Source organism: Vidua macroura, chromosome 2 (genome assembly GCF_024509145.1).
Source record: "Vidua macroura isolate BioBank_ID:100142 chromosome 2, ASM2450914v1, whole genome shotgun sequence".
Taxonomy (NCBI): Eukaryota; Metazoa; Chordata; class Aves; order Passeriformes; family Viduidae; genus Vidua; species Vidua macroura.
In genome coordinates this window covers 15,986,289-16,002,674 of record NC_071572.1, presented here as the reverse complement: position 1 = coordinate 16,002,674, position 16,386 = coordinate 15,986,289, and the positions used below count along the sequence as shown (strand labels likewise).

Below are 16,386 nucleotides of genomic sequence, written 5' to 3'. Positions count from 1 at the left end.
AGCCTGCTCTTACACTGTGGCTGTATTTGCATTAGTGCAGGAGACAAGGGGAAGCAGCCTCAGGCCCTGTCCTCCTGTTATTACAAGGATAAGGTGGGACATGGTACAGCCATGGAGGTTTTTATTTGTGTGTTATTTGTTTGACTTTCCTAAAGGGAGAGCCTGTGAGTACCATGTCCCTCCCTAATAGAGCATCAACTTACATTTTCATGGCAGACAGTCTGCTCTGTCTGCTGAAGTGGCCTGAAGAATCAAGAAGATTGACAGCAAAAAAAAAAGAAATTACTTCAGAACTGCACCAGCCTGCTGGCAGGTCTGTTTGGGGTTTTTTCACTGTTAGTTTTATTCTTCTTTATTTTTTATTTCATTTTCTTTGTTGTTGGTGGTAAAGGAATGAAGCTACGCAATCAACTTTCTTCCTCCACTGCCTACAATCCATGTATACCAAAACTCAGTTCTTTGAAGAACTGACTGTGTGAGGAATTAATGCCAGGCTGCAGCCCTGTGTGCCCTTACATGCTGGAGTGCAGGACCTCTTACATCCAGAGCTTCATTGCCATAGAGTAACATCACCTCACCAGGAGAGCTGAGCCACAGTCATGCTGTGGACTGCATTTCTAGATTGCTTCCTCAGGCTGAGCTGAACAGCCAAATATGAAATCTCCCAGTCAGATTTATTGGAGTGAGATGGTGACATTTCCCAGAGGACTTAGGATCTATGGTGATGGATGATGCCGATCCATTAATGTAGTCGTCTCATCTGGGAAAGATGTAATTGTCGTTATGCATCCTGCAGTTTCCCTAAGTTTTTCTGAACACGTAATAGCACACATTGCAGTAGAAATTACTGTTGAAAAATGCTACAGTAAATATGTCAGGGGCTCTATATCCTATGGCAGTGTGCTTCTCTTCTGGAATCATGCAGCCATCATTAAGGTAGGGGAGATGATAAAATTTGGTATAGTGCACTCATCATGATGTATGTTCTCTCCAAAGGTTTGATGGAAAAGTATGGGCAAGACTGGCCTTGTTTCCTCTTGCAGTAAGCATCTGCAAAATATGTTCATGTTGACTTGTTCGAAGAATCAGGAAAATGCTATTTACTGCAATAGCAGTGCTGTTTTTACAGCACTGGTTGCCCTGCCTGCATTTCCTGAAATACAGCCCTTTTCCCCTGAATAGTCTGAGTTTGGACCCCTGATGACAAAGAACATTATTACTTTTTTTGTAGCCTTGGCACAGTTTGGAATAATCTCAATGCACCTCCATGCATTGAGAGCAGTGTGTCGGTCCAAGCTTGGATACCAAAGGAGCTGGAGAAGACTACGTTGAACTGGCTAGAAGATCTTTGTTCATCGAGCATCAAATTAGTAAAATTCAGACAACATTAGGCTGGCTAGAAGTGCTCTGGCAGCAGAGGAACATGATGAAGAGAGAGGGGAAGGCACAGTGGAGGAATGCACCCACAAGGAGTGGCCAGCAGCTACTCTGAAAGGAAAGGCAGCCTGTGCCACCTTAGTGAGGGTGTGCCTGGATGTGTGTCCACTCATCCTCTTGAGTGATTGCAGTGGTAACTGGAATCCAAGCTGAGGTCTGTGCTTTGTGCTAATCATGTGCCAAAGTGACTGCTGTCCATGAGACCTCACAGTCAAGTGGATGAGGGAAAAAGGCACAAGAGAAGTGCTTGCTTGTATGTGTGTGCATGTGGGACATTTCTAGGCACTACAGGAATGCAATTTACTGCAATCTCTAATTGCAGAGAGACCTCAACAAATTAAGAGAGATGGCAATCACCAACCATATGAAGTTTAACAAGAGCAGGTGTGAGATTCTGCTCCTAGAACAGGGCAACCCTGGCTCTGTGCATAGACTGGGGAACGAGACACTGGAGAGCAGTGCCACAGAAAGGGCCCTGGGGTCCCTGGTCGATGCCAAGTTGAACATGAGCCAGCAGTGCCCTGGCAGCCAGGAGGGTCAGCTGTGTCTTGGGGGGCATCAGGCACAGCAATGCCAGCCGGGCAAGGGAGGGGATTATCGGGGTGTGTTGAAGAAGCATCTGGACAATGCTCTCAAGCACATGGAGTGGCTCTTAGGGTGTTCTATGCAGGGTTGGGAGCTGGACTCAATGATCCTAATGGGTCCTCTTGAGCTCAGTATATTTTATGATTCTGTGATAACCTGGACTGGTTGACTGAGCAGTGGTAGCCTCAGTGGCACTGAGATGCAACATGACATATATTTTCAGTATTTTCTGTTATTTGCATACTACTTGTGGTCAGATCCATCTGTCAGAGGCATATTTCCCATTTCTGTCTAGAGGCTTCTAGGAGGACAAAACGGGTCATTGTTGAGAGATTCTGAAGTTTGCTTGTTACATCCATCAGCGCCATCATGCTGCATCTCATGCTGGTGTTATTTCGAATTCAGTCAGAATTCATCTGACATCTCATGCATCATGGCATGGTGGAGAGAAGAGGTCAATTCTCTTCCCCTCAAAGTCAAACCAGGAAACACCTGGTACAAATGCTGTGAGGAAAGCACATGTAAAATGATGTGAGATTCAAAGAAAAAATGCTGCATTTTTTAATCACGTCACAGGAGTCTTATATTTTTCTGTCTCTTATAAACAAAATTCTTGCAGTGGTTAAAAGTTTTGCAAGGATGAAAATAAGGGGCCTTTTTTTCTTGAAAGTTTTTTCCATCCATACATTACGAGATAGGGTGGTGCATGAGTGCTTGAAATCTGCTGTGTGCATACTTTCTGCTGAGGATTAGTGCCATTGTGTAGCTGATGAAATGTTGAGCTTGGCTTATAAAAGTGATGGGGAGGGAGAGAAGGAGAGTCAGTCTAATAAATCTGAAACTATGAGCATAAACTTGATTTTGAAGTGGCAAGCTGATGGAGCATTTGGTTACTCATGCTAGTGGGGAAGGGCAAAGCATGGGCAGCAGAAAGGGTTTATCCCTTTCAGCCCAAGGTGGTAAGCTGGGTGGCACACACGTGTGTGGGTAATCACCTGCACGTCCTTACCTATGTTCTTCGGCAAGAGCGTTCATATGTCACCAGAACAGATCTGTGAGCTAGAAGGTTCAGTTTTTCACTTGGTTTTTCTTTTTTTCTCATTATTTATTTATTTAAGCCAGGCTATATAAGGACAATGAGAGGCTGTGTGAAAATGTGGCTTTCAGTTGATTTAAGATGAGTTACAGAAGTGTTGGAATTTGGTATTCTAACCCCATGGCTTCATAATAAAGCTGAGGTTAACCCTATTCCAGCCCTGTCTGCACCAAGAAAAAGTGGTTTTTAACTGGAACTGGTGTGCTGTAAGGAGTGGATGAGAAAGGGTTTGCAGTGAGTCTAAAGGGATGGGTCTCTCAGGGCAGGTGTGGTATTAGTGGCACCTCACATCATTTACTGGGTTTGAGCTGGTGAAGCTTGTTTACTCCTCAAGGGGTTAGTCTGGTGAGCTTCACTTCTGTGGCTAGCTGGGAGACAGACAAAGGGGTCAAAACCATGTTTGTATAACAGGGAAAAGTCAGATGTTCTGCCTGCAAAAGTGGCATAGCAATTTAAGAACTTAATTTCAACTTTACTCACTAACCTGTTGGCCAAGACCTGTTAACACATCCATGGTGAGGTCCCTATCCCTCTTACCAGGAGCAAGACAGTCACATCAGCAAGAAGAGATGAACAGTGTGGCAGCCTTTGCCACACTGATGCTCATCTGATACTGGAGAAGATCAAGTGAATGTGGTAAAAATATCTATGCCTGGGATCAGTGGAGAGAGTCAGGATAAAATAGGGAGCTGAGTGTCTCAGAGCAGTGAAGAAACCTCCACTGGGGTACCAATGAGGCTTTGAAGTCATTGATATCAAACTTGGAAATCCTTTGTAAGAACTGAGATGCTTTATGGGCTGTTTAATAAAGCAGTTGAATGGGAAAGGAACAAATATTTTATTAGGCTGACACTGAGTGCTTTTTGTTTCAGATTTTGGGGGAAGCAGGGCTGGCAATTATGTTTAATTGGTATCCTTTTCCTCTTGTTATCATTGGTGTATTGATTGCTGGGAAAACAAAATGCGTGGGTTTTAAAATTTACTGTAAAGTAAGGGCTCTCTTGTTTGTTTTGTTTAGCTCTGTATACTCAAACCAGCTCATTTTTCTTTGCTTTGCTGGCGGATATTATGTTTTGATTGAAAATGATACTAAATAATCAGTTAAATGGGATATTTAATGACAAGAAAAATTCTTCAAAATATTTTTTTCCCATAGGAAAATCATGCACTTCACTTTTTGATGCTAAAACTGCTAGCATGAATCTGCATTCTTCCTATGATCCTACTACAAAAGTAATACATGGGTGCACAGCATGCATGAAAGCCATGGAGGTTAAGGTATAGTAAATCTCAGGAACTCTGATGCAAGACAGATCCCCTAGAGTAAGTTCAGTTTTTCCCTCATATAGTTTTAATTTAGACATTCTTAGACTTGCAGTCCACTGTCAGTTTTCCTTCCCTGTGGGAAGCTGACCTACTGTATGAGAAGAAAGCCTGGTAGATGAGAGTAGAGCAGTTGATACTGAGGAAGGCCTTTGTCACCGTGTCCCACAAGATCCTCAGAGACACACAGCTGATGCGGGGCTGGATGAGCAGGCAATGGATTGGAAACTGGCAGAACAGGCCCAGCAGCAGAAAGTCCAGTTGGGTTGGGCGGCTAGGGGTGTACTCCAGAGGTCAGTGCTGGGTCCCACCCTGCTCAGCCTCTTCATTAATGATCTGGATGATGGGCACAGTGTACCTGCAGAAGTTTGCAGATTACACAAAACTGGCAGGAGTGGCTGATACATCAGAGGGTCGTCCTGCCATCCAGAGGGACATCAACAGGCAGGAGAACTGGGCTCACAGGAGCCTCCTGAAGTTTGCCACAGAGAAGTGCAAAGCCCTGCACCTGGGCAAAAGCATCACTACATGCCAGGGGCCACCCACCTGGAAAGCAGCTTAGCAAGAAAGGACCTGGGTGTCCTGGTGGACACCAAGTTGACCACGAGCCACAAAAATGATGGGCTAGATCATCTCTGCTGGAGGAAGTTTGGGATTTGGGAAGGTGCTGGTGAGAAGACAGTCCCCTAGGGCTGTGCAGGCAGCACCTTCCCATGGTAGGTGCTCAGGGCTGAGCACTGACACATCTGTCCCAACACAGTGCTGTAGCTGCTGACGTCCCCATCCCAAGGGACTGCCTCATGCTTTGAGGGAGACATCTGCACACAGCCAGTTGTGTAGGGGGAAAGCTGATTTAAACAGGTACTTCTACAGTCACAAAAACAGTAACTTGTCTTCCCAGTTTGAACAGAAATTGGGAGCACAAAAGCTGCATGGAGTCAGAAGCCCCAGCTGGGTTGAAGGAGACATCACTTAATACGTGACTCAGCAGTAATTATGGCTGGCAAATTTATATTTGTCCTTCATGTGTCAGATTTAATACATCAGATTTCCATGCACTGTCTCCACCTCAGAGTGTGTGTTTGGCTCACTGGAAGCTAAGCAATTTGATGCTGTGCAGGCATTTGTGTACAATACCAATGACAGAAAATAAACTACAACTGTTAAGGTTTTATTTTCAGAAAGTTGGTGAAAGGTTCCTGCAAGCATGATGGTTCAGAGACCCCAGGAACAGGCCTATGCTGCAGATATGGGAAATATTGAAGACTTGGGAATAGCAAGATCAATCTGAAATAATTTCAAGGTAGCGCTGTTTTTATTGTGGCTTACATGTAATAGTGTATATTGTGTAAGCAGTGGTCCTTTTGGAAGCAGAGCCCATCAGTTAAGTGTTACAACCACTTAGTGAAATAGTTTGTGAATGGAGTAAAAGAAAAGGGAAAAGGCATGCAGGAGTACAGCAGCAAGTGACATCTCCCTTACGCTTAGGGTATGTCACAGTTTCCACTGCAAATTTAGAGGATTTTGTGAGGCTTTCAATTTGTGTATAAAAATTCAGTTCAGGATGAAATTTGTGAGGAAAATGTTCTATTCTTTCCACAGCATTTACTGTCTGTCTTGTATATATTGCCCTTGGGAGTGAAGGCACTGATTTCAGGCCTATGACAGGATTTTTTTTAAATTGCTCTGATTTGTTTTTAAATGAGAAAAAAGTGAGTTCTCTTCTCCCCAGAATGGATTGCTAAGTGCAAATTGTTGACAACACAATATAGTTAGCAAATCTATGACTCTAACATGCTCTTTGCAGGCGATTAGCCTGTGCAATAGGCAGATGGTCATGGTATGTATTCAACAGAACCATTTAAAAGACCGAAGTACCATCAGTTAGTCAGGCTGCTGCATTTGAGTATGATCATGCTGTGTGCTGAAGCAGGGTATACATATTGTCCATGTCCCATCTATAATGTGCCATTTTGCACTGCTGTAATGATTTCGTTTCTCTCTTGTTTTCCCAGGGCTTAATAGCTTGGATGGGACCCTTGACACAAATAGCTTTGCTTCTTGAAAGGATCCACAAAAGCAGCAGTGGAAAGTAAACCTGTTGCATGATTTGCATTGGAGCAGTATTCTCTAGCATCTTTTGAAGTTTTCTGATGAGGTGCTTATTTTAACTGCTCCTTGGCAGCATTCAGCTTATCCTCCAGAGTGTAGCTTCCATAGGTGCTTCCATAGCACTTCCATAAGAAGTACCATGAAGCAGTGCATACATGCATGGTGAACAGGAGATGTGCAGAGGGATGGGCAGCAAAGGCTGTGGGTGTAACTTCCATACTGGCAGTGATACCATGGCGTAGTCCTCCCTTCTCTCTCTGACTGGTGCCAGAGTGAATCCTGCCCATCTTTCCAATGCCTTTCTTTTCTTGCCCTCAACTGATTTTGAATGGTACCTCCTAAATCCTAACAGGGAGTTAGTTGCTGGGTGTTTGAGTCAAGGGACTGAGGCAGAAGAGAGCAGAGCTAAACTGGGATGTTCCCCTGGTGCCCCTTAGAGGAGACAGAGAAGTGCATGCCCAGTGATTCCCTTTTTGTGATGACTAAGCAGTGGTCATTGAGCCCCTTTCTCAGAGGCAGTGGGACTGTATTTAGCATCCAGCTGTGAGCTGGCAAGAGGATGAAGGCCAGCTCGCCTTAAGAAATATCCTGTGGGCCTCCTCTGCTCTGCCTGCCCCATACCTTGGAGGCATTCACTATCAGCCTATCTGCATGCAGAAGGGGATAGTTCCCACTGGCGTGTGTGGTGTATCAAAAACAGCACCACAAATGGTGCAGCAGGGGGGGAAAGGCAAGCTCACTACGAGCTGTGAGTTGATTACTCCTTTGCCCTTTGGTGCTCGAGGATTACACTCCTAAAAGCATACATGGGATTGCCAGGATTCTCAGTCCCAGGTGCCTGAATGAATAGGTGAATCACAGGGAAATGTGAGAGGCAAACACTGCTGAAATCATCTATGGATTCCACATGTGGGAGAGCCCACCTGTGTGTTATTTGTATAGTAATAGTTCATGTATTTGGTATATGAAACTCACTTTATTCAAATACATTTTTTCTATTCTAGCAACAAAACAGCAATAATAATATGGTAAAGCCTTTGTGTATGGCTGGAACTATAGAGACCAAAATTTGTAGCATGGAAGATGATTTGTAGTTGGTTCGATCAGTGACATCAAGCAGCGAGTTTTGGGAAAACACTGAAGTCTATTATATCCAACCATAATTTTGTCCCCAAGCAGCTCCATTAAGTCAAGATTTTTAATTTTCACTTTGTTACTGTGTTTATACTCAAGGGAAGCCCTACTTTTTCCAGGAGATACTGAGCCAGGCATCCCACAAAGGGAGCATCTAATCCTTTCCCATAGTGTGCACATTATAATCTGAGTTCTGTGTAGACATGAGGTACAAGCCATGGTACAGACCAGCAGGCAGAGCGCAGGGAGAGCTATGCTGCAGCCCCACAGGAAGGCACACAGCAGCCCTGAGAAAAGTCTTGCACAGCCATCAGCAGGAGATAAAAAAATAAACTGGAGTTATCACTACCCTTCCTAAGCATTTGTGTAGAGCTAAGATATCACTTCCTGTACAGTCACACACATCATTGCATAGTGCCATGAACTTTGCTCTTATCAGCACCCTGATGGGAAAGCTCGGGTTATTTACAGTAGGGCTTGTTTAAGTGTTCCAAGCTTCTTTTCGGTTAAAACAAAGAGCAAATTAAATATAAAATAGATAAGTAGGGAAAGTGAAATTGATTGTCCAGGACTGAGGTATGATAGGCAGAGGAAACTTAAGGCACTTCCTCTAGATTACCTTCTTTTATGTATATTAGATACATGAAACTTATTTTAAAAACTGGATAACTGAATAATTTATGTGTAGTGAAGCAGCAATTTCAAAAGACCCAAAAAACCCCTCAAACCCCAGCACATGCTTCAGGTTGATTTTTTTATTACAGAAGTATAGTATAGCTATCACTGTTAGTACCAATACTGAAAATTTACTTTTGTTTCAGTCACTTCCATGAGGATTTAGGGTTTTGTATGGTGTACACTATGTGCATAGTATATAAAAAAAGAAGTCCAAGAACTACAAAACAACTTTGGACAACTTCAGTCTGTCTCTTGATCTCAGATCTTCAAAGTTTCCTCATTTGAGGTTTGGGGACTTGGATCCTTTTCTCTCTGCCTGCTTACTGACCTTGATAAAAGATTTTCAGTCTAACACATGTTTAGCAGCCCTGGGATTCCCTCCCAAATGAAACTAAAAATAGCTTTACAGGGAGCAGGATCAAGTTGTGCTGGACTCCACTGTACCTGGCAGCCAGCTACTTCTGAACTGCAGGCTGTGGGCAGGATCAGGAAATATTTTTAAGTATGTATATGTATTTTTTTATATATGTAATTTTTTTTTCTGCAGTGGTGACATGCTCAAGAAGCAGGTGTACTGGAAGTGCAGAAAGGTCCACTTCTACATAGGAAGGGTGAGGGGGAAAAAAACCCACCCCAAACCCATAAACCTGGGTCAAAGGCTGCACCTCACCTTTCTTGTGTCCTTCCCCTCACAGAGTGGGGCCCTCCCAGAGGTAGTGACCTGGCTCCCAGCAATGTATATTTACAGATCCCAGGCACATATAGGATTCAGTGTGGAAAACAATATTTGATTGTGCTTTGAAAAAAAACAGCCAAGCTTACAGGCTTTTCTCCATGGTTTCTGAGGGTGATAGATGAGCTCTTCTTCCTCTCATCTCGGTATTTCCTCTGCCTCCAGCCCTGTCGCCTTTTAAAGCAGCAATGGGGGAATTTTATTATGTTTTATACTTTCATCTTCAGCGGTGATCTGTCTCTTTCTCCATGGGTCCCTACAGCATGCTAATCCCTTAAGTCTCTTATACAGCATAATTTTCATCTTAATTTTTCTGTTTCTCGGTGTTTAATGGTTTTGCCAGGGGAACAGGGGGTCATTTCCTGTCCCCACCAGATCATTCTCTCTGAATTCACTATTCTCTATGAAAACACTGCAGTTCTCAAGCAAACAGAAACATTGGGAAGAGGCAATGTCATGTGCAGAACACTCAGCTGTGCTGCAGCAGTTGGAGGAGCAAAGATGCTGGTGTGCACTGCAGAGACCAAAATGGTCATTTGAAAAAACAGGGAGGGAGAGATTATGTAAGAGCAGTAGAAAATGGCTTTTTAATTCCTTAACAGAAATGATGATGTCTATTTTTTTCAGCTTAATCTGCTGAGCTGTCTCCTCATAGTCTTTATTTTTATAAACAATTATTTTTCTTTTTTTTTCCTAAAACAACACTGGCCCAATGGTTTTCTTACTGATACTTGTTACTTTCTGAATAAGAAATTTGATTTTTTGCTCCTGTTTTCAGCACTTGGGTATCTCTGCCTTCCTGTAACCTGTCTCAGCCAAAGCTGGAAAAAAGGAAACAAACAAACAAACAAACAAAAACCCCAGCTCTATATTTGTGAATCTTTTCTGCAGAACATTTCATGAGATGGGAAAAATCCAGAATTATTCTCCTTAAGCCAGCAGCAGGAGGGGGAAATAAATGACTCATGTGTTTACTTTTAAAATCCTTTTTAAGCACTCAGATGTGCCTGATAAATTATTAGCATTTCCCCCAACCAGTTTCTGCTACCAACTGCTGGCATTTCTGTAGGTAGTCCTGTGCTCACTGTAGTATCTCACTGCCAAATCCAAGGATTTACAGGTCTCAGGAGAGATTTAGTAGGTTTCCCACTTCCTTGCCTTGGACATTTTTTTAGCCTCTGTTTGTGGGTTTTTGGTTTTTTCCCCTTTTCTTTGACCTCTTTGCACGTTTGTTGATCTTAAAAAAACATCTGTCCCAGCAAACCATTTATGCAAGCACCAGAGCCAAGGAGTTCTTTACATGCTCTTAAACTCAGGCACATCCCCAAGCTGGGACCCTTCACCCAGACAATTTCAATTTCAGATGGTGCTGCCCTCCCTGTCATCCCAGTACCAGAGTGCCTTCAGGACATGGGGAAGTGCCTTGCTCCCATGGGCCTGGGTACCTGGGCAGTGGTGATCACATCATTTGCTCATAGAGAGCAGGATTCAGCTATGTGCTGGTGAAAAATGTACATTTGGGGTGTGCTGGTGCTTTCCCATGGTAACAGAGTTGAAACTGGACAAGTTTCCATGGTGATTATTACTACAGCAGGATTCTCTTCACACTTCGGGAGAGGCATGGGCAGCACCAGGCAAGGCAGGCAGGCATCAGCCAAAGTCTGCTGGCAGCAGCTCACAGGGCAGAAATTTTTTATCCTTCTAAATAAATGTATGCATTAATAATAATAAATGTATCATTAATTTGCTGACTTTTTTTGATTTTCTTTTCCCCAGGACAGGGAAGTGTTGATCTTTAGGGGAAATAGGCTGCATATTTCACCATGATCATGAACAGAAACCATCCCTGCCCTTTTTTAATTGCCATTTGCTCGGTTGATATAAATAGTTGGGCTGTCAAACTGGATTTTAAGTTGTTTCCATTTTTTTTTTTCCCAGGTCTTTAATGAATCAGGTGCCTGGTTCACATTAGTGTCTCTGTCTAGCTCTGTGGCAGGGTGAACACGAGTTTTGGCTGGTTTTGCTTTGCCATTACATGATCCTGCCATTTCTGATCCTGCAGAGAGCAGTTGTGGGAGGAAAAAGGGACAAGCATTGAAGGGGAATGAAGTCCCCTTCATGAATGGTTGAATATTTCATGGCTGCAGTATTTTTAGAAATGTTTGTTTTGGGGCTTCTGTTGAGTTAAAACACCATGCTGTCACTCAGCACTGACATGCATTGTCATTATGTGAAGCTGTGTATAAAAATGTGGAATGGGCATCCTAAGTCCTTGCTTCAGGCTGTACTGAGAGGGTTTTTTGGCTGCAGGCAGTCCTTAAGGCCGTGTTTATGGCTAAATATAAGTTCCCCAAAATGTTTTGCACAACACTCAGGGCTGTATGTATATCCCGCATCTCTGTATATATAGTACACTGTATTATGGAGCCGTTAGCTTCAAGTGTGGAAAAGTTTAATGGCTTTTCTTTGGCGATGGGGTCTTTAAAGGCAGTTCCAAATATTATTATAGGGAAGAGATTTATGTGGTGCTTAAAATATGCTTCTGGCTTGCAGGCCAAATTATGTCAGTGCTGATGCTCCTGGCAGCGTGGAACCGCCGCGGGTCCCACTGACAGCGATGTAGAGGTGGTGCTGGCAGACACCAAGAAGCCCTGCGACATGGAGGAGCTGTACAAGGATGCCCCCAACCTGCCTATGGATGTCACCAACTCACCCTCGGCGATGGCCAACAACAAGCTGGAAAATGGGGTGGCTCAGCTGATCACAGCAGAGGCTTGGAACATCAACTCGGCCGACCTGATGAAGAAAGCCCTTTCCCCGCTGGTGACAGTCCCTGCACCCTCCATCCTGACGCCACCGGCCGAATCGCAGAGCGGGGTGGCCCTGAAGGTGGCGGCCACCGTGCTGCAGCCCATCTGCCTGGGGGACAGCCCCGTGGTCCTGCCCATCCACCTGCAGGTCGCCGGCAGCACAGCCCCACAGATGCCAGCCACCAATGCTGCCACCCCGTACGTGATGACAACCCAGGGCCCCGTCCCGCTGCCCGTCCTCCTGGAGCAGCACGTCTTCCAGCACCTGAACTCGCCCCTGGTGCTGCCCCCGGGAGCTGCCTGCCCCGCCAGCCCCCTGCACGCCGGCCTCTTCTCCGGCACCGCCACCCCCGTTGGGCAGCCCCAGCTCCTGGACCCCAAGCCCTCCGGCCAGGCGCAGGAGCCCGTCCTGCCCCCGGTCTTTCAGACACCGGGATTCGCCGCCGTCCTTCAGGACCTGTTTCCCTCACAGGGCGCCCTGGGCTCAGCCCCCTGTCAGCCGCCCCCCGACTACGCCACCCTCCCACCGCAGGCCTTCAGCTCGCCCCTGTCCCCGCTGGTGCCCCCTGCTACGCTGCTGGTGCCCTACCCCGTCATCGTGCCCCTGCCCGTCCCCATCCCTATCCCCATCCCTGTCCCCATCCCTGTGCCCCACGGCGCCGAGGCCAAGGCGGCCCCTGACCCACCCAAGCCGCCACTCTTCACCCCCCACGCCTGCAAGGGTACCCAGACGCCCCTGGAGAAGGAGGAGACGAAGCCCTTCGAACTTCTCCACCCACGGGAGTTTCCCCAGCTGAGCCGCCACACTGTCATCAAGATGGGCGGTGAGAACGAGGCGTTGGACCTCTCCATGAAAGGGGCGCCCGCGCTTCGGGCCAGCGAGGCCGTGCCGCCGCCGCCGCCCGAGGACGGGGCGCTGGACTTGTCCCTCGCCTCCTGTCGCAAGCCGGGGGGGCCGCACGGGGAGGCGGCCGGCCCTGGCCCTGCCACCACCGCCGAGGTCGGTGCCCACCCCGCACCGGACAAGCTCCCCGGGCCAGCCGCCCCCTTCGGCCCCTGCAAGCCCTCGGAGGCGGCGGGTAAGGCGGAGGGCAGGGGCGCGGCCGGCGGCGCGGCCGAGCTGCTGCGGCAGCCGCAGAAGTGGCTGGTGGAACAGGCGGGCAGGGCGGGCTGCGAGCCCAAGGCCGGCAACAACATCGAGATCGTCAGCACATCGCAGACAGCCAAAGTCATCGTCTCCGTCAAGGATGCCGTGCCCACCATCTTCTGCGGCAAGATCAAGGGCTTGTCGGGAGTCTCCACCAAAAACTTTTCCTTCAAAAGGGACCTGCCCCAGGACTCGGTGCTGCAGTGCTACGATGTGAAGAGCCCGCCCGAGCCCCGGGACAGCGCCGAGGCCCTCAGGAAACCCGTCAAAAACAGGAGCGTAAAGCTAAAGAAAATGAACTCGCCGGAGATACATATTCTTCCAATCAAGAAACAACGGCTGGCTGCCTTTTTTCCAAGAAAGTAAATTATGGGTTTTTAGAATTTTAAGATTATTATGAGAAGAAGAAGAAAAAATAATAAAAAAAGATGCACTCGGTTTTAAACTCATTTAAAACTTTAAACTATCTTTGTAAGTTATTTTTGGGGGAAGAGGGAAAGGATTGGATGTAGAGGCCCTATAAGCAGGGTTGGTTTGGTTTTTTCTTTTGTTTTTGGATTTTTTTTTTTTTATTACTAAATTTTGACTTTTCATGGGAAACTGAATTAAAAGCAACCTATTTTTCAAGCAGATTGCACATTTTGCAGCTTTAATGGAGTAATGGATGAGTCAGAGGGGTAAGAGCTATTTTCACTGCCATAAAGTGCTTTGATGATGTAACTCTTCATAACAGTCGGAATGGAAATTTCAAAAATAAATGTTTGTACGTGCTATTTGGTTGTGACATTCGTTTCTCATTTCCAAATTGCTTTCAGTCTACAAGGAAGGTCGTGCAAAAAGCCCGTAAGCTGTAAAGCACTGCAACTAACTTGTGCTGAGCCTAAAATGTTAAAAAAAAAAAAAAGGCTAAGAAAAATTCTCTTGTCCCGCAGCAGTGTTGCAGAGCATGTCACAACAGCTGCTAACAATGCACCCAATGAGCTACCAGAGGAGTGAGAGTGAGCGCTGCAGCCTACTGCACACCTAAGACAGGTTCACTGTGAGAAACCATCTTAAGTAATATTATCAGTCATTTAAAATAAAAAAGCCTAAAAGTCAGGGGAATTCAGTTGCCAGGGGGCAGGAGGGGTTAAAAGAATCACATAATTTTTCCCAGCCTAACTATAGCTATATGGAAAAGCTGTTTATTGTTAGTTTCCTATGTTTCTTTGATGACTGATATCAATGCACGTAAAAGAGCAGAGCTGTGTGACTTATCACTCAGCAGTGTACAAAGCCGCCCACGTCAATGGAGAGATGTGAATGTACAATTAAAATAAAGTTCTGCTAGGTTACAGTTTTGCACTTGTCTGTGGAAATGAGCTGGAGGTGAATTACTGTTTATGGGTTTCAAAGTTCACACAGCTCACTGGTAAAAACAGATCCTGATGGAAGGACAAATGCGAGAGCAGGAGGACAGTTTTGCGTCTTTTGTGGCTATACCTGTAGAAAACTTTTGTTACAATTTCAAATTACATGTTCCTGGCAGGGCACCAGGACTATCTAAGTAAAAAAAAAAAAAAAAAAAAAAAAATTATAAAGCTATCAGCTGGATGCCATCACATGCTAACTGTGCCTGCCTTTGCCTATCTGCCACCAGCCTATTTCTAAGACTCCTCTTGGACAGCTTTTTTGCAGTTGTTCATACAATGATAAATTGCTCAAAGCAGCAGCTTCAGTGTCTTAAGTCCTCTCACACCCATAGGCATCAGTGTCATGCCAAAATCTGCTGCAAATTTTGATAGCAGCAGGCACCAGTTTGGTATTTGGAAAATGAAACTGCAGTGAGGTTAGGAAAGGCATTATGTTTCTCTTTTCCTTGGCTGAAGGATCACTGCCTTCTTGCTTAATACAAAAATGGAAGACTTTCACATAGGCATAGCATCAGTTCTGTCAAACTCTTGCTTTTTAAGCATTTTAAAGCCTTTTATTTTTCCCTGAGGTGGCAGAACTGACAACGTTCAGAAAAGTGTAAAGTGTTGATGGATTCATTAATGTTTAGTCATCTGACAATTTTTTTTAAATATCTTTTTTTCTTAATTGAAAATACTCAGCTACTTCATTTTTCTCCTTCCAAGAAACTGCTAATAAAATATGTCATTTGTTTATTGCACTGCAGAGGCTGAGGATTTCAACATCCCTTGGGATGGCCATCCCAGTTGTCACTGTCCGCTTCTATTTCAGCCTGCCTGTTCTAGAGTGTCAAAAAACCTTGTGATAATGTGAATTTTCCCCAGGGCTATACCACAGTAAATTAAGGCGGTCACTGAATTGGCTACTGTCATTTTTACAGAAGCAAGCTCAAAAGAAATTTAATTTCTTTTTTTTAAAGAAGTGTTTCACACTGGTGGTGGCATCTGCTGCACCAACTGTACAAATCCTTGCTGTCCAAATCATTCCCCACAGCATCCTCAGCAGGCAGAGAGGGCATCCATCCACTGCTGCCCTACTGCTGATAGTTGGGACAGGCAGAGCTTGTTGGTGGCACTGGCTGCAGATGCTCAGCTTTTCCCTCCTCTCCTTCAGAGGCCTTTACTGGGAGCATCAATGCTCTGGGTACCTCCCAGCCCACTCTGCACACAGAGTGGTCTGGTTTAACTGAATTTAGACCACAGGCTCCAGAAACCCTGACAACAAATAAGGCTAAATCAGCTTTATGACATTATAAACCCATACAAGCACTGTCAAAACAGCCAATGCCTGGGGACAACAAATTGAGTTTAAAGCCAACTGGTGCTGGTTGTAACAGTAGACCAGACCAGCAGCCGTGTGGCTGCATCTTGCCCCAGTCCCTTGGACGGGTAACTGCAACCTCTTCCTTCTGAAGCAGGGCTGAGGAAAACCAGAGCAGGCTCCAATTATTCCAACATCCCTCTCTGCCACTCCAGGACAGCCTCCCTGACTTTCCAGGGCCTGGATGGGCAGGCTCCCTGGCACTGCCGGTGGCCACCAACATCCCCAGAGCCTGTGACACAGGCTGGAGCCACTCCCATAGAAATGGATAAGCAGAGCAGACAGGGCTCACCCACCCTGCTGCCTGGCTTTTCCATTGCTTAAACTGCAGGGCAAGGGGAATATTCTCAACAGCACATTCCCAGGAAGGTTTAGGACAGCTGGCACTCCCTTACCCTGATGCCATTTCATGCAACCCCAGGCTTCAAGGCTGTGCCATGGGAAGAGGAGCCACACACTGGCACCTCTCCTGCTGCTGAACTGTGGTGGGCAAATGATGCTAAGTGGGGACCACTTGCCTCCCACCACCCTCATGTGTGAAGCACAAGTCCTACATCCC

The 16,386-nt window shown here is 45.7% G+C and overlaps 1 protein-coding gene across 2 annotated transcripts in view; it reads left to right on the top strand.

Annotated features, from left to right (window-relative positions):
• Positions 1-13,828, top strand: part of RAI2 (retinoic acid induced 2) — a 43,833-nt gene extending 30,005 nt beyond the window's left edge. The window contains exons 1-3 of one of the 2 annotated variants that reach the window (XM_053971904.1): positions 5,648-5,744; positions 6,457-6,599; positions 11,652-13,828. In XM_053971904.1, the coding sequence (XP_053827879.1) occupies positions 11,757-13,421 (1,665 nt within the window). In that variant the 5' untranslated portion in view covers positions 5,648-5,744; positions 6,457-6,599; positions 11,652-11,756 and the 3' untranslated portion in view covers positions 13,422-13,828. Of the gene's footprint in view, positions 1-5,647; positions 5,745-6,456; positions 6,600-11,651 lie in introns of those variants that run through there. The other variant, XM_053971903.1, reaches the window with a different exon arrangement.
• The last annotated feature ends 2,558 nt before the right edge of the window (positions 13,829-16,386 follow it).